The following is a 22,054-nucleotide window of genomic DNA, read 5'->3' on the forward strand; positions in this document are numbered from 1 at the left end:
ACAAATTTCCAGAGCATATCTGAGATTTTATGCATGTTCAAGGAATTGCTGAAGGTGTTTTTTTCTGAAGAATTTTGTGAACAAAACTAAAAGTCATGGAATCAAGCAAAGCAGACTCGAACCTGGCTTCCCAAGTCAGTGAGGAAAATCAACAATTCACAATATACTGTCCGTCTAACAGTGTCGAGAAACTTTCAGGTATTATAAAGATTTGATATCTTTAAAAAGTTCTGCAAGTTGTTTAAGTTGATAAGAAACATGACTGCTTTAGTTGTCAGGTCCAGCACAATACCCTGATAAAGGTATATAGCTTGATAAAGCTATATAGCTTTATCAAGGTATTTTATGTAATGAAAATACAAAAAAAATTCTAAAAAAATAAATACTGAAAGTCGAGTTCTGAGTTGTTGTCAATAAATTCACTCATGCATGTAAAGTACTCAAACACAAAGAAATCGATAAAAATGCATGTCGTGTGAGGAGACGTTCTTTTATTCTGTCTTTTTGATACCTGAGTACTTTTCATGCATGAGTGAATACACTGACCACAACTCATAATTCGACTTTTAAATTTAATTTTTTAAGATTTTTTTTTGTATTTTCATTACATAAAATACCTTGATCAAGGTATTTTTAATACCTTGATAAAGCTATATAGCTTTATCAAGCTATATACCTTTATCAGGGTATTGTGCTGGACCTGGTTGTCAGGGATCGACATTAACGGTTGTCCGATTACTCAGGGCAAGTAAATTCTCAGTTCGGGCAAGTGAAATTGTCGACGCACTTGTCCGATCGGGCAAGTGAATTTTTCTCATACAAGTGTACATATTTATTTAGTTTACATTAATTTATAAATAAAACAATAAATTGAACACTTGATTTCCGCCACGCACCGGACTGACAATCTGTTTTTAGATTCGGAATTCCTTGGTAGTGTTTCTGGATTATACCGCTTATTTAAAAATCGAGTTCGTTATTTCCTTTTGTAGTAAATCAGGGTTTGACATTAACTTTCACGAGTACTAGACCAGTCGGGCTACTTCCCATGACTTTTACTAGCCCTGACCCTAAAATCACAAGCCCTGGCCAAACCTGCAAATTTTAATTTTTATAATCGCTAATTTTAATGATGTACTTTGGAAATCGTCTCTCACGCTGTCAAGATGTTGACAGACTAGCCAATTGAATTGGGTTCATCAAGACATTCGAATATTATAAACTTTACAGATCATTCAACATACTTTAGTAAAATATTAATAAATTAAATACAGAATATATTTTTCAGTAACTTTTGTATGACATATTGATACTGAACGACGCTAGTCTCTACCGCGACTTGTCTATTACAGCCATATATGTATTTTCATGGCCAATCTCTAAATGTGAGAAAAGGTACAATGGAAATATGGATGTGATTGACTGAGAAATATAATACTTTTGAGAAATTATAAGCTTACTATTTTTTTTTATTAATGGGGGGGATGCACATTTCAGGTGCCATGCAGTGGCTAAAATTACCGATTGTGTCATACGGAGATTTTTTTTCTTTGTAAACATGCAGAGCGATGGCTGTTTACAATCGGACAAATAAGAATATCTCTTTAAAAGTTAATATAATATTTATTTGGAAGACTGGAAAGGGGTTTTACAGTTTTTTTATCGACACGACCAATCGGTCTAGTTCATAAACATTTTACACGACCCGACCACTAGACTGGGTCGGTCGGACGTGCCTTAGTGTCAAACCCTGTAAATATGCTCTATGTCAAACAAAATTTTGTTAACTTCTTATTAGGAAATTAGATTATTTATTCAAGCACACAGGGATCGACATTAACGGTTGTCCGATTGCCCGGGACAAGTAAATCCTCATTTCGGGCAAGTGAAACTGTCAACGTACTTGTCCGATCGGGCAAGTGAATTTTTCTTATAGAAATGTACATTTAAGTTTACATTAATTTATGAATAAAACAATAAACTGAATACTTGATTTCCGCCAGATACCTGACTGACATTGATTTACATTAGAAAATCCTTGGTAGCGTTTCTAGAATATACGGACCATTTAAAAATCGGGTTCATTATTCTGTTTTCTTTCGTGATAAATACGCTCTACTTATAACAAAGGAGATGGGCGAACATAGCGTGCAGATAGCCTATAGCTTCAGATATATAAAAATCATGTTCAGTTTGTGAATTTAATATTTAGAGTAAAGTTCTCATTATTGAAATTTATGAAATTATGATAAACAAAACTTTTCTGAGGAAAATTTTCTCGGCAAAATTTATTCTTTTATTAAAAAAAATTAATGTGATATTCGTGGGGTTCGAACCCTAGCAATAAAAATCCTGAGTATTATTTTCTTTCGAGACTAGCACGCTAACCACTAGACTACACAAGTCCTGATGAATAATGGCATTTAAATCATGATTGTGAAATGACCCTTGACTTAACGGACTTCAAATATTTCTCGAAAAGATGCGAATGTTATGTCATAAAAGTATATTTTAAGGTATAGTGGGTCATTGCTCCATATTTTTGGTAACCAAAAAATGTTTATTTTTATACAAAATTTGAGGATTAACTTTCAAAAAGGTGGAGCGAAGACCCACTCATATCGAAAAATTGTATTATAGTATGAGAAAATGACTCTTTTTGCCCGCTTTTGTGTGTGTCTAATATTTCACAGGCGAATAATTTCAATCTTTGGGGGATTTTTGCAAATTATAGAGATTTTACATAAAGTATGTTTCAATGTTAGACGAAATATCAAGGAAAATTTTGATATAATTGAAATTTAATTTTTCATCTTCATGTTTGTCACACTATAGGCTTATCGCTCGTCATGTTCACCCATCTCCTTTTTTAACTTCCAATTGGGAAATTCATTCACAGAATATAAGTAACACGATGTATCCCAATCCAGATATGTATGTTTCATAGCAGTTGTCTTCCTTTACTGTTGCTTGTTATCTCTGAAAATCACGATTCACAAAAGGATTCTACGGAAATTAATTTTTAAAAATATGAAGTTTATTAAAAGAAAACGGAGGGATAATGCTGCATGGCAGTGTGTTAACATATTAAATTGACAAGGACATTGATACACATGTACAAACGAAGCATCGAAATTACTTTTTTATGTAGCTCAACTTGCCAAGTTGACAGTAGTGTATTTAGTCACATTTTTTCTGCTCAGTTTACAGTAATAAATAATATTCTTCTTCCCTAATTTTGGGCAACCAAGTTTTGCATTCGGACAAGTCCAAGTCTGAGATCACTTGCCCGAAGGACAAGTGAATCTAAAAGTTAATGTCTATCCCTGGCACAGAACATTAAAGCACAGTGTACATGGTGTAACACGATGTATCCTGATCAAGATAAGATGTATCTTCCTTAAGCATTTATTTCTGAAAATCACTAATCACAAAAGATCCTACCAAAAATAACTTTGAAAATATGAATTTTATTTAAAGGAAACGGAGAGTTATTGTTGCATGGCAGTGTGTGTTAACAGGTTAAATTTACAAGTACAGCAGTATACATTTATGTACAAATGCAGCATGCATCGACATTTTTTTCAGGTAGCTAAACTTGCCAAATTGACAGTAGTGTATTTGGTCACATTTTTCTTATCATAACGTTTACAGTAATTAATAATTTTCTTCGTAAGTTCTTACCTAATTTTGGGCAACCAAGTTTTGTATTCGGACAAGTCAAAGTTTGAGATCACTTGCCTGAAGGGCAAGTGAATCTGAAAGTTAATGTCTATCCCTGATTGTGCAAGTATGTTGACAGTGTGACCGTTGGGGTGTGCACAGTTGTATATAATTTTTTACTAAATAATAAATACCCAACATTATTCACATTGAATAAAATTTAGATCCAATCTTCAAACCACATGAGACATTTAGAATGTCTAGATTTGACGTCACATGATGTTGTATACATGTAAGTTGCAATTCCATAAAGTCTCCAAAGGCAAACATTTAATGAAGGGTGTCTAATCTACTATCTCTCTGCAATATTCCATATTAAAGGAAGTGAAATACTTTTTCTATTTTAATTTTTTTCTTTCCTTATTATGACAATGTGAGCCAATGAGCAGAACAACAGTTATGAAAAACAGTATAATCACATTAGGTTGCTAGTCCAAGAGTTACTGTGGAAAAATGTTCATTTCGATCAATATGCACGTCCGTTTTTTAAAATGTTGTTTTAAGAGCTTGCTGTACTCACTATTTAAGAGCCATTCTCTGTAATGACTTTAACTTTTATATAGGAGCTGTGGCACGCATAGTCTCAGAATTTCTCCAAACTCTCTATGATAAAAGTCTTTGATACCGTAAACTCAAATCAGGCAAAAATTAGTTGCTACGTGTCATGGTTACCATAGCAACATGTCCTAAAGTTTGAAAAATGGCATTTTTCAACATGTTCAGAGTCCCACAGTTAACGTTTGCAGCAAAGCAAACAAGTGGCAATGACTCTTTCTGAAAGTTGAAGGCCTTATGTCTTAAATGCATGATAAACATGTTTGGTAAATCGACTATTACATACGTTACTATGGAAACAAAGTATTCAAAAGTAATAATTTTGTTCATTTAATTTTATAATTTCATACACTTAAGAATAAAAACAATTATAGGTTGAAAAGCAAGCAAATAATAGACAAGAGATCCTTTTAACATATACCAAGGGCGAAATATAATATTGTTTATAGGTTGGCAATGGTTGCCATGGTTTTAATACCACAAAGTTATTTTAAATTTACTTTTTTAGTGTTTTAATCTTATCCTATCTTTTTAAGAAGCATATATTATATAACTGATGATTAATTTTCAAAGGTGCTGGGGTGACCCTAATTTTCACATTTCAAAAAATTCAAATTCAATTCTTTAAATTGAGCGTTGCTATGGAAATTAGCCGAAAAATTATGCATAAAAATCTGAAAAATATTTTGTTTCCTTGGATACGTACCCTTGTACGTAGATTCCCAAAACTTTTATGATTAATATATATGAACAACTAACCCGACTTTCAATTTTGACTACCACCCAATCTCTAACTGGATGCAAAAAGCTGGCACATAGGATTTAAGATTGATATAAAATTAACAAAATCGAACATTTTCCCTTCTTGGTAACCATATCAACAGTGTTGTATTTTTCAACAAACTTAATCAATATATGATATTCAACTTTAGTTTTACCAGATAAGCACTGTTCAAGGTGAGTCAAATAATATGTTTCTTGATTAAAAGCTAAGTAAATTCCTAAAGCAGCAAAAAAATATTACTTTAAACAACTGGTACGTTGTTTCCATGGTTACACTGCAAAGTAACAATTAATCCCAATATTTCTTATGTTGTTGGTGTTGCAAGATCCTAAGGATGTATATGTGCCAGTCATGAATTTTATTGTTTTTCCTCAAGATAGTAGCATTAACCCAATCTTAGCAACAGATTTTGCATGGTTACACTGTGTTACCATGGCAACCATGAAAGTTATTTTTAGAATGATATTGCCAATACCTAATTACTTAAGGTCAAATATTTTTATTGTTTTTCTTTGGTTGTTGATTGAGTTTGATCATGTAACATCTATCATTAGTGAATATTGAGCGGTTTTCAGCATTTTTCAGCATCTAAAATGTATTCCAAATGTACCCATGGTTACCACTTACTTAGAGATAAATTCTAAATAGTTTGTTTATAGCTAAGTGGCAACAAGGTGTCATGTTTTTGTGAGAATAGTTTGTTAGTTTTTCTTAGTCTTTATTAAGGTTTAATAAAGATTCAAAGTAGCTGAAAATCTCAATTTTTTCAACTTTTCTGGCTGTTACCATGGCAACCAAGACACATAGCAACGAAATTTTATTTGATATATGTTTTTGGTGTCAAGTTGTAATAATGGGCAAAGTTTCATCAAAATCGGTGACCATGCGTGGCAAAGAAGTTTAAGTGGTTACAGAGAATCGCTATTAATTGTTTAATAAATTAATAACATGTCTGATGTTCAACCCTTGGGGCAAGTGCAGTTATTTATTATGCAATTAAAAAAAACTTAACACAGCTTACGCTTTTAACTTGGATCTGCCAAAATTCAAACTGCTTGAGACTCAACCTAATCTAAAATAAAAAAAATGCAAAAATTTTAATACAAAAAAGCATTCCATCTACCTGGTACTATTTTTCTGTGATTCCCCTTAATAAAGAAAGGAAGGCTTTTTTAAAATTGTGAACTTTCTTCTGGTTATCATGGTACATGTAATTGCAAGGACATAGTTGCATCCTGTGCAACTATGGAGGATTGAGGGTTTGATTTTACTGTGGAAAAATTCCTTTGAATGGATGTGCAGTAGTCCAAATTTTCTTTTCCCCAAGGCATTGTTGTAAGAGCTCGCTGCACTCGCTATAAGTCAATTTAAGGATTTTCCACTGCCCCATATAGGGCCGAATTTAAGCCTATTTTCAAACGCAAAAACCTTCCTTTTTTCTTGTAAAATGAACTGTGAGATGAAAATCAATGGCATGCCTAAAGTTAAGGGAAATCTTGTTCATAATCTATCCTGTGATTGAAACTTCAGGACAATTAGATGAAAACTCAAATTAATTCATCATTTGCATTTATTTCTTGGAAATGGTCATGAGATAAAATTTCCCAATCAGTGATAAAGCATCATCAGTTTCGAAATTGCAAGGGCCATGAACCCATTCCCAAAATGTATTTAATTGAAAATCATGCCCAAGGTATATGCACCATAAGCTTGGTCTACAACCTTGCAAGGGCATATTAGGCAGGCATATTTCCTTATAATCAGTCAATATCTTTTTTAATTTACCTGACCCAAACCCAGATCAAGCGAGCTTTTCTGATTGAAACATGTTGTCTGTTGTTGAATTTTTTCACATTTTCATCTTCTCTAGAACTACTGGGCCAATTTCAACCAAACTTACCACAAAGCATCTTTGGGTGCGTGTACCCTTTTTCTGTGGTGCTAAGTGGAGATTCATGACTTCCCCTGGATGGGACACCACTCCATGGCAGGTTAACCCAGCATAACCCATTACATCTGGGTGGAGCTGAGACAACGCAGATAAAATGCCTTAATTGTCTAAAGGACACAACACACAGCATCAAGTGCCTATGGCAGGACTTGAACCAGTGACATTTGGTTTACTGGTCAAACACCTATGACCACTTAGCCATATGCTCTAACCTTCAGTAAGTTACCTTAAGTTTATGAGATGACCCATCTAAGATCACAATAAATGCCCCACTTGTACTTCACAGGGTTGTTAATAGAGAGCCGTGGCCCTTACCAGTCAATAAAGATCAGCAGAAGCACAATCCAAAAAGTGGAGGAGGATAATACAGTTTCTATTACTAGTGGGTAGTATACAGAACTTACTGAGAAATCACAAATTTTTGTTGTTTTTGTGGTATGAAGAGACCCAAAAATTCATATCCCCAACGAAATGTGAAAATTTCATACTGCTATATAATGTTTCTCCTTTAACCATGAGATTAAATCCCCTCTAACCAGTAATTTTTCCACAAACCATGAAAATTTGACCTCATGAAAATAAGTAACTTTACAGTATGTATTTTGTAAGGGTTAATGTACAAGTAGCGCTCCATTTCTTAAAAGTAATGGAGCTGAGGCCCCGAAGAGGCCGAGGCCCATTGCTTTTAAGGAATGGAGCACTACGAGTATATTAACCCGCATAAAATCCACCTTTTTAAATGCTTGTAATTATTGTTTGTTAATATATAATAAAGTATTTCATATTTTAAGATACACTCTAAATATACATTCAACATATTAGTGGTATTGAGAGAGAGTAAGGCGAAAAAAGTGTACTGAATTTAAATCCACTGTCATTCAACAGCTTTGATAGCTTAGTGAGATGAGTACCTAACTCCGAAGGTGAAGGTACCGCTTTCGATTCTCAACAGTGCCACATTTATTTTCTTTTTGTGAAAATAAGCTTGTTAAAATTTTCTAAGTTCCTTCCTCGGTAGAGGTACGGGAAGGAGAATATGAACATAACAAATTCTGTTTTCAATGTAATTTGCAACTCTCCATTCTCGAAAGATAATGGAGCACTCAAACAAAAGAGTGATGTCACAGGTGGATTTTACGTAGAGTTCAAACTATCAGTATCGCAACACCTTATGGAAAACATTTGTTTTTGGCATTGCTGCCTCAAAATTCTGCAACAGTTCTTGGTGTTCAATATACAGAGAAAAAAAAACTACCATATTTATTCTTTAATTTTTTCAAATCTTAATTATTCTTAACAAAATTTGCTGCATGTATTTCAAAACATCCATTGACAGGGCCACCTTTAAAAAAATAATGTTTGTTTGGAATTGCCGAGGGGGGGTGGGGGGTGGGTTCAGATCCAGGAGGGTTGGAACTTCTTTTTTTTTTTTTTCAAAATTGAAGGTAATTTTAATAGTGTTGGTAAAAAGCTCAATAAGAAGTGAACACACTATTTTCTGACTTTTAGTAAAGGTATCTCCTATCAACAAAGAACCAAGTCTTTGCTTAGATCAGACACTAATTTAGTGTTTGGGGGACGCATGTGATAACAGCCAAGAATTGATTGTATAAAAAAGATCTTATTTTTTGTCAATAAAATTTTTCCTGGAGGGGTCATTTCAATGAGATGGGAGGCAATTCCAAACAAACAATGATTTAAATTTGGCCCAGTTTTGGATTTCATGTCATCATCAGCAGATTCTTATACAACCTGTTTTTCCTTTAACATGTTCAAGTATATGCCATCAGCAATTTCTTGTATTCACACATCAAACAAAACAAGTACAGATATATAATATTTAAGTATGGATTGGTTTAGTTCTTTGAGTGGATAAAATATGTTAATACAGATTACGGTTTACCTAACAATTGATATTTTGGAAATGCAAATGTACATTTTCATAGGGTTGTCTATGTCATATTGGTGTGCATGTCCTGTAAATGTTGGTAGCTTTATTTACCTGCATACAGTGTACTTTTTAGTTCATATATAATACTTTAATTACTGTACGTACCATTTCTAATTGTTCATAATGCCCTTATGTTCTTTCATATTTCAAGGAGTCAAACCCCTGCTTGAGAACTGTCTTGAGGATTATTGTGAAAATTCAAACTACTGCTTATCACAAGGTAAAATCCAATGCAATCAGTTAATATCAATATGTTTCAGTTGCAGAACCTATAGGCTCTATTACTAGTGTTATTTTGACATGTTTATTTTCCTAATGGCTTACAGGATGTATTCAAGCCAATGAAACTACAGAAGAAAAGATGTCCTTATTTGATCAAGTCATCATCAACACCATGAAAGAACACAAGATTAAGGGGGGATCAGTGATCATTGGTCAGCAGGGTAGAATTTTGTACAGACAAGGTAATACCATATGTACCGTATATACTCGCCTATAAGTCTGTTTTTTTGGGAGTTAGATTTTAGTCCAAAACTTTATGTCCGACTTATAGGCGAGTCCTAAAAGGATTAGTATTTTTTCTGGATGGCGAAATGTAGTATTTTATACACATTTCCCACGATTATCGTTGAACAAAGTCTGGATATATTATATAATTTATGTATTCTAAAATTATACATAAAGTACAAGTATTTACATATTTTGATAACTTTATTTTTATTTTAAGTGTGCATTATATACCGTTATTTTTCTTACTGATTTGAAATTAAATATCAGCGTCTTTTCCAAATATATTACTGTAGATTCCTTATTTTTCACGAGTACTTATTATCGCGAAATGGCTCTTTCACGTCAAATCGCGATAACAATAATTCGCGAGTGGACGGTTGATCAAGGGATTTTACATTGATTTCAGCACCATAAAATTAAGGCGAGAAATTTTATTTCGTGAGTGGTGCTTCTCGCGTAATTAAGCGATAATTAATTCATCGCGTATATTTAGGAATATACAGTAATTGAAATCAGGTTAAAACATCACAGCATTGATTTGAAATTGTCAACTGATTCTGGCAAAATGTTGTACCGACTTATAAGTGCGTCAATGGCAAATCCCTCAAAAATAACCTCAAAATATACAACCGACTTATAGGCAAGTATATACGGTAATTGTAAAGGAAATATTAAGTACAAATATCATTTCTGCTTGAACTTTCAGGAAGGCGTGACAATCTCGGCGATACATAATTAGCGTCTCTCAAATGGTGACCTAAATTCTCAGTGGTTAAGAAATTAATAACATAAGTATCTTTAGATTGTTGTTAACAAACAATGAGATGACATAAGCCACACCTCTTTACTGTAACAAATGATGTAATTGGTTCTTTGCATCACTCGTTGACGTCTGAACCATTTTAAATTTATTCCATGTGTATTTTACACGTGAATGAAAAGCTGTCTAAATTTCAGTATTGATGAGCTAATCCGGCAACTAATGAGAATCTAGGTCACTATCTGAGAGATGCTAATTATGTATAGCCGAGAATATCACACCTTACTGAAAGTTCAAGCAGAAATGATGTCTGTACTAAGGAAAGTTTTTAGTTTTGAATAATAAAATGTGATTTGTAGAAGTATACATTCATTTTATTGACAAGAAAAGTTTGATTGATTACTCAGATTTATAAGGTATTATGATTCTGAGACATTTTGATGGAAAACTTACAAATTCTTAGAGGAAAACAGTGTCAACAGACTAAATGTTTGATATGATTTTAGAGAACAATAGTTTGACAATGGTTTACATAATAACAGCTAGCTCAAAGATAAAACTAAAGTAACATACTTAGTTTTTCTGTAACAGGCTATGGTGAGGCAGCACCTGGAGTTTATGCTACGTCTTCATCAAAGTTCAGGATTGGTGACATTTCTAAAGTCATAACTGCCATGGCTGTTCTAAGACTAGTGGACCTGGGCTACCTAGAACTTACAGATGAAGTTTTTGGAGATGAAACTAAAAGTGGGTATAGGAACATATTATGCAGCCCGGGCCAGCCCCATAAATATAATTTACTCCTTATCTTCAAAAATTCAATTAATTATGATATTTTATATACAAGTTACAATGTGATTTGTTATGTTTGTATATCCAAATGATAATGCAAACAATTACAGAGAGACAGCAATGTCTTGTGTCTTAAAAGTTAAGAATAAAGGAAGGGATAGATAAGTGTTTGTTAGTACATGTACTATGATTTTTACATACCGTTTGTTTAAATTGAAGATGGATCTTGATGATAGGGGCATTTTCTGATTACATGTAAAAATTTACATAATGAAGAAATTAGCAAATAAAATATGTTTATTTTTAATATGTAACATTTTTTAATTAGCTTATGCTACTAGACCCTTGGCATTGGAGTCAGTGTCCGGGTTAAAGTTTTAGGAGCAGGTCTATTCCCTAGTAGCAATTAACCATATGGTAACCAAACTTTCATGTTTGATGCATCTAGAGTTGCACACTACCAGAGTTGCTTTGGATGCCAAATCAGACCAACATTTTCTGGATGACTGATAGAGCAGATAAAGATTTTGGTGCAGTCCCATTTTCAAATAACTATAAACCTTGTGGTGACCAAACTGCATAGATTATGTTTGTAGGAATGCACACTACCAGACATGTTCCAGATACTGGATCTGATCCACATTTTCTGGATGAGTGATCTGGTTGAGGATTTTGGAGCAGGTTCTTTTTTTTTTAAGTTAGTATAAACCAAACCTGCATTGATCATTAGCTATAAGCCCAGTGACCAAACTTGATGGATGATGCATCTAGAGATGCACACTACCAGAACATTTTTTCCTGTGAAACTTTGCTTTACTAATAGATAACCTTCATTTAAATGGTCTTTGTAATCTTTGATTACCTATGTTATAAAAATGTTTTGATTATTATTTAGACAAAGAGGATAAATTCGACAGTTTGATTTACCCTAATTTTCAGTATATGTATTTAAATTATAATTTTTTTCCCTTTTGATTCAGATACAGCAAAAGGAAAATTCATTAGAACTTCAGGTAAATACAGATTAAACTTTGTTATTTCGACATTGGAAAATTTTAGATATCTGGGATGTCAAGATAATCAGAGTTGAGACTCAACGTCCAAGATTTCACTGCTATAGCAAACAAAGACTAGTCCTAGTTTATTACTGTATTTACGTGATTTTATTAGTTAGTTATTCATCTTATTTTCAGCAATTCCTCTATTTGTCTATTACAAAATCTAAGAAATTATTCAAAAAATGTCTTATTGATAAAATGTATTCTTTGAAATCTGAGTGTTTTTCATCTGGCATTTTCTTGTGTTATGTTTGATTTTTAGCTCACCTGAGCTGAAAGCTCAAGTGAGCTTTTCTGATCACATTTTGTCTGTAGTCCGTCTGTCCGTCTGTCCGTCTGTCTGTAAACTTTTCACATTTTCGACTTCTTCTCCAGAACCACTGGGCCAATTTCAACCAAACTTGCCACAAAGCATCCTTGGGTGAAGGGGATTCAAGTTTGTTAAAATAAAGGGCCACGCCCTCTTTCAAGGGGAGATAATTAAGAATTAGTGAAAAATGAATAGCATCTTTAAAAAATCTTCTTCTCAAGAACCACAGGGCCAGGAAAGATGAAACTCATATGGAAGCATCCCCAGGTAGTGTAGATTCAAGTTTGTTCAAATGATGACCCCCGGGGGTAGGGCGGGGCCACAATGGAGGATCAAAGTTTTACATAGAAATATAAAGGAAAAATCTTTAAAAATCTTCTTCTCAAGAACAGTAAAGCCATGAAGAGTCATATTTATGTGGAAGCATCCCCAGGTAGTGTAGATTCAAGTTTGTTCAAATGATGACCCCCGGGGGTAGGCCGGGGCCACAATGGAGGATCAAAGTTTTACATAGAAATATATAGGAAAAATCTTTAAAAATCTTCTTCTCAAGAACAGTAACGCCAGGAAGAGTCATATTTATAGGGAAGCTTCCTCAGGAAGTGTAGATTCAAGTTTGTTCAAATCATGATTCCCGGGGGTAGGGCGGGGCCACAATGGAGGATCAAAGTTTTACATAGAAATATATAGGAAAAATCTTTAAAAATCTTCTTTTCAAGAACAGTAAAGCCATGAAGAGTCATATTTATAGGGAAGCATCCTCAGGAAGTGTAGATTTAATTTTGTTCAAATCATGACCCCCGGGGGTAGGGCGGGGCCACAATGGAGGATCAAAATTTTACATAGAAATATATAGGAAAAATCTTTAAAAATCTTCTCAAGAACAGTAAAGCCATGAAGAGTCATATTTATAGGGAAGCATCCCAAGGTAGTGTAGATTCAATTTTGTTCAAATCATGACCCCCGGGGGTAGGGCGGGGCCACAATGGAGGATCAAAGTTTTACATAGAAATATATAGGAAAAATCTTTAAAAATCTTCTTCTCAAGAACAGTAACGCCAGGAAGAGTCATATTTATAGGGAAGCTTCCTCAGGAAGTGTAGATTCAAGTTTGTTCAAATCATGATTCCCGGGGGTAGGGCGGGGCCACAATGGAGGATCAAAGTTTTACATAGAAATATATAGGAAAAATCTTTAAAAATCTTCTTCTCAAGAACAGTAAAGCCATGAAGAGTCATATTTATAGGGAAGCATCCTCAGGAAATGTAGATTCAATTTTGTTCAAATGATGACCCCCGGGGGTAGGGCGGGGCCACAATGGAGGATCAAAATTTTACATAGAAATATATAGGAAAAATCTTTAAAAATCTTCTTCTCAAGAACAGTAAAGCCATGAAGAGTCATATTTATAGGGAAGCATCCCCAGGTAGTGTAGATTCAAGTTTGTTCAAATGATGACCCCCGGGGGTAGGGCGGGGCCACAATGGAGGATCAAAGTTTTACATAGAAATATATAGGAAAAATCTTTAAAAATCTTCTTCTCAAGAACAGTAAAGCCATGAAGAGTCATATTTATAGGGAAGCATCCTCAGGAAGTGTAGATTTAATTTTGTTCAAATCATGACCCCCGGGGGTAGGGCGGGGCCACAATGGAGGATCAAAATTTTACATAGAAATATATAGGAAAAATCTTTAAAAATCTTCTCAAGAACAGTAAAGCCATGAAGAGTCATATTTATAGGGAAGCATCCTCAGGAAGTGTAGATTCAATTTTGTTCAAATCATGACCCCCGGGGGTAGGGCGGGGCCACAATGGAGGATCAAAATTTTACATAGAAATATATAGGAAAAATCTTTAAAAATCTTCTTCTCAAGAACAGCAAAGCCATGAAGAGTCATATTTATATGGAAGCATCCTCAGGAAGTGTAGATTCAATTTTGTTCAAATCATGACCCCCGGGGGTAGGGCGGGGCCACAATGGAGGATCAAAATTTTACATAGAAATATATAGGAAAAATCTTTAAAAATCTTCTTCTCAAGAACAGCAAAGCCATGAAGAGTCATATTTATATGGAAGCATCCTCAGGAAGTGTAGATTCAAGTTTGTTCAAATCATGACCCCCGGGGGTAGGGCGGGGCCACAATGGAGGATCCAAATTTTACTTAAAAATATATAGGAAAAATCTTTAAAAATCTTCTTTTCAAGAACAGTAAAGCCATGAAGAGTCATATTTATATGGAAGCATCCTCAGGAAGTGTAGATTCAATTTTGTTCAATTCATGGCTCCCGGGGGTAGGGCGGGGCCACAATGGAGGATCAAAGTTTTACATAGAAATATATAGGAAAAATTTCTTCTCAAGAACAGCAAAACCATGAGGAGTCTAATTTATATGGAAGCATCCTCAGGTAGTGTAGATTCAATTTTGTTCAAATGATGACCCCCAGGGGTAGGGTGGGACCCAATGGGGGATCGAAAGTTTTACATAAGAACATATAGAAAAAAAATTTCTTCTCAAGAACAGAAAAGCTATGTTAGTCTTATTGATATGGAAACATCCTCGGGTAATGTAGATTCAAGTTTGTTCAAATGATGACCCCTGAGATAGGGAGGAGCTACAATGGGGGATCAAATTTTTACAAATGAATAAATGGGAAAATTCTTTTAAAATCTTCTCAAGTACAACAAATTCATTTGTTATATTGACAGGAAAGCATCATCAGGTAGTTTAAAATTCAAGCACCCCCCCCCCCCCCCCCCCCCCCGTTCATTACTGAATTGATTTGTGCCTTAGTCTAGCCAGTGTGCTCAGGTGAGCGATGTGGCCCATGGGCCTCTTGTTGTTAGAAAAGGATATGAAATGCCCTGTATAAACTTAGAACCATACAAAGTTGGCACCAAAGATATGAAAAAAGAACTAAATGCATATTTTTATTAAATTTCAGAAAGAACATTCAAATACGAAATTTTAACAATTTGTGAACTGATATAATGCAGTGATCTTACATATGCATGAATCACGGCTGATTCTGAATCAGTAAATAGTGTCGTTGATTGGATTGTTCTATATTGAATACATTTCTACCAAAAAAGTATCATAAAATAAATGGTTTAATTTCTTATATAATAAATTTGAATTGAATTCAATTTTTGTTATTCGATTGTAATTCAGTTGCATTTTTAAAAATTAAATTTATAATAGGTTTCAAAATAGATAAACGTCTGTACATTTAAGGATTTATCAATCATTAAGACATTACCCAAGCTGTTAAGCAATGAACATCTCATAGAGTGCTTGTGATTCATTTACAAAGTATATAGAATTTATTATAATAAGCAGTGTGCAGTCAAAACATGGGTTTGAAAATGATAAACCTGTACAGATACACAGAGTCATCCGTGTGTGGTGAGCGACCATCTGACAAATGAGTTTAGTAGAGCAGGAAATTGTTCCGAAGTCAACATATACAACATAAATTTTGTTCTTGGGACTGTGAATATACATCAAGATAAGCAGGGTAGTTGACATTAGCCTTATGATATACATTTTAACATGAACAAAATTATAAAAAATATCCAGCGGTCAAGGGTCTAAATGAACCCTGGACCTATTCTTACAATATTTTTTGTTTTATGATGTTGGCAGCTCTGATGATGTTTTAGGTATTCTAAAGGACCACTACAAAGTCAGGAGAAGACACATGATAGAGACCAGAAGAGTGGAGCATCTTCTACAGCATTCAGGGGGCTGGAACCAAGCACAAGGAAGTGACATCATAGATACCAGAAAACTGGTCCTGGACAAGAAGACTATGGCAAATGTCAAGTCATCAGACAGAAAAGAAATGATGATGCGTCAGATTTTAATAAAGGCACCTGACTATAAACCTGGTAACATACTTATTCTTCTGTTTTGAATTATTATAGAAAATTTTGCTTGTTTGAAATTATTATACTGTATAATATTAACATCCACTGAATATTATTTCCTTTATTTCTTATAAAAACCATTGCTGTTGATCAGTCCATAAACAACACTTAGCAAGCCACCTGCATAGATTTCTTAAGCAACGGCTGTTCCATCAATTATGCATACAGTGACATACACATCTATATTACAATATTTAACATATTTAATTTACCTTGAATGTTTTTTTATAAAGATACATGTATAATTATAAACAATAAAATGTCTTTCTTTCTTTGTTAGTAAAGGAATTAACGTCGCAGCTATTGCAGAAAAAAATTCAAATACAAGACAATGATAAGTTTATTACTTACCTGAAATCAGTACATTGTATCAGTGTTTCTTTCTATTTTTAGCAATTTTTATTATTCCCCATAATTGAAGATTGAATCAAATTTATCATATATTTTGATATAAATAAACGTGCATTCCTCAGCACATACCCAAGCTGTTAAGCACTTAACATCTCATCAAAGTCCAATTCTGCTTGTGATTCATTTACAAACTAGATCATTATAGAATTAAATAAGTATGCAAAAACATTGGAGTTGTAAGGTGTGAATTTCTTACAATGTTGAGAAGATCAAGGGCCATCCATGTATAACAAATGATCATCTGACAAACACTTAGGTGTAGCAGAGCAGAAAATCCTTGACATTTACATCTACCGTCATGTAAATTTTGCTCTTGGTACGTTGAGATAAGCTGAGTATTTGATACTACGAAAGTCCACAAATCCCAAGATTTTACAGTTCATTTTTCTACAGGAAGTAATGTCATAATCACAGATGGACATCCTTATATCCCAGTTTTATGACATACATGTATCTGATTTCAATATAATCAAGTTTACCTGTAAATGATCAAGTGAAACTTTTGTGCAAGTCATTCTGTGGTGTATGTATTAGCTCACAACTATCAAGTTCCCAAATGATCACATAGATGTATTTTCTTAGTTTTAGATAATCAAGTGTTACATATAGTTGATTTGAATGATTTCAATGACTGTTAAAATAATTAATTAGACTAAGTTTCATTTATAAATGTATGCCTGCTACAGAAAACAGTTACCGTAGAGGTATTCTGCTCTTTTTCTCTGATTGAGTCATTGAAATTGGTCCAGGGGAAAATTGATTTAGAAGGTAATAACTATTATGTAAACTACGGTCAAAGTCAAGGGTCACAAGCATTGGTTTTTACTATTCAGAGTTATTGAATTTCTTTATTTTATCAGAGAAAATGCTCCTACTTCATATTGCCACTTTTACATTTATCAAAATTGGAAAATCAGAGATCACATTTATTGCAACTTCCTCTCAGAAATGTACATGTAACCAGGGGTTGAAATTTTCCTGGAAAACCCACAAGCCCAGGGGCTACTGATCAGGAAAAAATTACTAGCCCACACCTCAAACTAACTAGCCCAACAATTTCTTGTGCAAAATGAAAACATACATGTAAACAACTAAAACAAGTTAAAGTTTCAAATGCTTTGGTGACAAGAACAAAATAAACTAGTTCACAGTCAAAAGAAACCAGTCTACATAGAAAAGCGAAAGTAAGCTGATGATCAGGATTTTTTTCCTTTCTGCTAGTCTAACGGACTATCCTTACATTTAAATTAGCTAGCCGGAGTCTTAATACCGTATATACTTGCCTATAAGTCGGTTTTTTGGGAGTAAAACCCCTGTCCGACTTGTAGGCGAGTTATAAAAATATTGGTATTATAGTGGGTCAATCCCCTTAATGTAAGCTTAAAAAAATACAACCGACTTATAGGCGGACCGACTTATAGGCGAGTATATACGGTATATGACTTGCCCCAGGTGTCAGGCTATCATATATTTGAAACCCTGATGTAAATATGTATGTTTCAGGAACAAAACAAATTTATTGCCACCTTGGATACTTTCTTCTGGGAATGGTAGTTGAGGAGGTCACTGGAATTCCCTATCTCAACTTTGTACGGGACATGTTCCAGAGTCTAGGAGTAGGTGACCTAAGCAGCATAGACAGCTGCAAGGAACTCAACAATGATGAGGATAACCTGGAAAATCTCTTTGATTCAGTAAGAAAATTCCTTTCTATGGTATGGTTAGAGAAATCTTGTTTTTGCAGTATGAAAATTCCATTTATTCAGTATGAAAATTCCTTTGACAAAATAAGAAATTTTCTTTGAAACAATTATGAATTCCTTTAATACAGAAACAATATCTCTGATAAAGTAATAAATCCCTTTGATATAACACAGTAAAAAATACCTTTGGTACAGTATTAAAATTCCTATGATGAAATAAGAAAATTTCTGATAAACTAAGAAAAATCCTTTAATATATTAAAGATAATCTATATATTTGTTGAGAGAGTAAGAAAATTCTTTTGATACAGTAAGAATATCCCTTTGATTATAGTAAGCAAAAAGGTAGTTGAATTCGTTTTGATGACTGACCATTTTTGTCAGAAATGTATGTTATATCAGATATTTTTTTTTTATCTTTTTCTCTTCCACTAGAATCACTTATGCATATGGTTAATTTTTTAGGTGAGTTCTGTTTCACAGGAAAACACAGAATCAACCCCATTTCTACATGGTCATTGCAAACTGAATAAGAGTGATTATGGAAATATTCTACATTTGCGACAGACTTCAACATATTGTGGCTTAATTGCTTCAGCAGAGCAGTTGTTCAGAATTTTTTCTTCCATTGAACTCTCTTTACATACGTGAGTAACCATTAACAGTAGGGCTGTCACGAGTACCCGAAATAACCAAGAACCGCGGTCCAAGTTGTTCGGTTCGGTTCCTGTTCCATTTTTCCGGATTCCGGTTCGGGTCTGGTTTATATATTGGAGTCTGTTCAATACAAAAAATTGCGTCGAAATCAAAGGAATGATGACGATAACCGTGATAAATAAACATCACAACTGAAATCTACTTCATTTCATGACAAAACACTTGTCACGGAAGTATTAAATAATTATCAAAACGAGCAGGAATGGTCAGGTTGTGGCTAATAGTAGGCCAAGTCACTGATGTCTAGACGTTCGCATGGTTAAGACTTGTTTTCAATGTAAATTTAATGTAACAAATAAAGATTTTTTAAGTTAAATTCATGAAATTAAGGTTTAAAATAGATGTAAATAACTGACCCGAAAAACCCGAAACCGAACCGAAAATTTACAGAACCGACCCGACCCGAAAAATTTTGGAACCGTGACAGCCCTAATTAACAGACAAATGTATGGTGCTTTGGTTTAAGTCTTACTGTGCAACTTACAAAGTGCAAACAACTTGTACCTTAGTTTTGTCAGAATCATACAACAGAACCATTTTTGAATTGTTTTATTCAAGTAAGTCCAGGCCTTTAGCCACGGTTTTAAAAGATTGGGGTGGAAGGAACCTGACAAGCAAAAAAAAAAAATAACCCTAACTGACCAAACTCCAAAAATCCTACTTTGTTGAAAGGGGAGGGGAGGGGGTGCAACCAGCATCTAAATGAAAGCATTCTATAGCAAAATACTCTCATCAGAAAAAAGTGCCCCCCCCCCCCATGTTCTATGGGCCTCCAGTCATACGAAAAGCCTTTTAATTGATAGATGTAATTTAAGTTTTTGTTTATTTATTTAGTTACTTATTTACAGAGGCTCTGGAATTTTGTCGAAGGAAATGGTCAAGCAAATGCTTGAAAAACCTTGGTTTGAAAATGGTTCTGAATGGCTTGGACTAGGTCTCAATGTTACAGATGATGGTGAGAGTTGGGGGCACTTAGGAAGCAAGCCTAAGGGTACCCATTCCTTAGCTGCTCGGCATCATTCTGGATTTACATGGGTTGCTTTGTTCAGTGAAGGAGAAACTGGATGTGATGATCTATATTTAGATCTCGATACCATGATGAAACATGCATTAAGCATGTCACCTAGGTTCTCCTCCTACTCAACTGTTTTGTTCAAGCAGCTGTCTTTCTGGAGTATGGAAGTGCAGTATTATGGAATTTATTCTTCAAACACAGATCAATTGTATGAAGTACTTCTTCCATATGAATTACTTGATAGACATTACATGAATTTAAAATTTGCCGGATACTTTATTCAGCATATTGATCTTGTTAGCAACAATGGAAAATTATTTGTCAACATAGTTTGGAATCAACTTAAGAAAAATCAGAATTGGTGTATCAGGAAATACCATGTAGATCACAGAAGCGTAGGAGCATGTAACACAGTTGAAAAGGATGTGGAGCATTTTTTTTCTAGATACCAAATTCACACTTTATCAACTTGTAAGGTCAAAACTTATTTCCACTGTGTCATAGTGTTCAAGGAAAAGACCAATTTAAAGCTTTCTCAAAAGTTTTTATTTTTATCCCCATATAACTGTGCAATTAAATACATCACTGATTCACTGGTGTATGGTAACAAAGTTGTAAATCCATCCGTTTGCCAGGTTGGTTTATCAAAACTTCTGACAGCGGTTCTTGAATATGAAGGACATGAAAGATCAGTTCCAAACAGATACTGGATTGCAGCATACCCAGAATTCTTTGCACATATCATCAAAGTTGATGATGAAGTGGTACACTTTGGCCTTCAGCATGCTCAGTTTTACTCAAACAATGCACCAGACAGTGTGACTGGAGCCTTTGTTTGCTTTGTCTTATCATCAGATATCAAACATAGAAGCACCTGCAAATATGGACTAACTCGCTATGCTTTCATGAAAACTCTAACAGACATTGTCAGATCTGGAGAGGTTGAGGTGGAGAAGATATGTACTTACTTACACAAGGGATGCTTTCACTTTGCTTTAGTGACAAAGCACAACTGATATAGTTACTTTCAATTGGTCAACAGAAATAAAACCTGATTGCAAGAGTGAATTCAGTGTCGAATCCTACAGACATGAGCACTGGCAAAATAAACGGATCTATTCTATACACGTATGTCTAAGAAGAACATATTATTCACAAAAAAGTTCAGTTCTTGAATTCCACCGATATTTTAAGTTGAAGTCAACACCTTTTATTTCCTACAGATATTCCCCGGCCATTGCACCCAGGGGAAGACCTAGATACTCTGTCTGAATGGATAAAGTGTTTTAGATACATGTATATATTAGAGAATCGCATTAGAAAATTAAAGGGCAAAATGTGAACTATCTATCCTTCTGTTTCAGTAGACCGGAAGTGATAAAAGAATAAGATAGACTACATAAAAAATGTTTTGATCCCAACTGACAAAGCTTTTAACAATATATTCTTTGTATGTAAGACTCTTTGTTTAAAATGCATTTTACAATTTGGTTTTACATGTAATTTCACATCAGAAATCCAAGCTATTCTCAAAGTTCCCTTTAACTTCTTTAAATATCACCCTTTAGTTATGAATTCTTTTAACATTCCAGTCTGTGAAAGTGAGTTTGATTTACCTAAGATATATTACAGAGTCCAGTAAATGTTCATCCAAGCCCCTATCCTTACTACCCACCAAAAATATTAACGGCTGTGAAAGAGAAACTTCAGAAGTGGTGTAAAACAAATAGGAATTCTTTTAAAAAAAAGCCAAAGAACTTTTGGAAAAATTAAAATCTCAAAACTTCAAACATCAAGAGCATCAAAACATATGAGTTTTCTACGCTTTATACAAGTATTCCCCACAATAAATAAAAGAACAGGCTTTTTGATATCATAGACAAC

At 34.1% G+C, this 22,054-nt stretch overlaps 1 protein-coding gene across 1 annotated transcript; it reads left to right on the forward strand.

Annotated features, from left to right (window-relative positions):
- Window positions 1-60: 60 nt before the first annotated feature.
- LOC133185363 (uncharacterized) lies at window positions 61-21,499 on the forward strand. The gene is made up of 10 exons (XM_061320525.1): window positions 61-198; window positions 7,300-7,395; window positions 9,116-9,184; window positions 9,291-9,428; window positions 10,826-10,981; window positions 12,007-12,039; window positions 16,058-16,285; window positions 18,239-18,429; window positions 18,904-19,085; window positions 20,004-21,499. Exons 1-10 carry the CDS (start codon window positions 96-98, stop codon window positions 21,184-21,186), a joined length of 2,379 nt encoding a protein of 792 aa, XP_061176509.1. The 5' UTR covers window positions 61-95; the 3' UTR covers window positions 21,187-21,499.
- Window positions 21,500-22,054: the final 555 nt, after the last annotated feature.

This window comes from Saccostrea echinata, unplaced genomic scaffold (genome assembly GCF_033153115.1).
Source record: "Saccostrea echinata isolate AGI-Se365-2 ecotype Australia unplaced genomic scaffold, CSIRO_AGI_Sech_v1 ptg000012l, whole genome shotgun sequence".
NCBI lineage: Eukaryota > Metazoa > Mollusca > Bivalvia > Ostreida > Ostreidae > Saccostrea > Saccostrea echinata.

Excerpts from the sequence above, each read along its gene's own strand:
- LOC133185363 (XM_061320525.1), top strand. The coding sequence starts at position 96 with ATGGAATCAAGCAAAGCAGACTCGAACCTGGCTTCCCAAGTCAGTGAG. Across the intron at positions 9,429-10,825 it reads TAGAATTTTGTACAGACAAG|GCTATGGTGAGGCAGCACCT; the intron begins GTAATACCATAT and ends TTTCTGTAACAG. Across the intron at positions 16,286-18,238 it reads GGCACCTGACTATAAACCTG|GAACAAAACAAATTTATTGC; the intron begins GTAACATACTTA and ends TGTATGTTTCAG.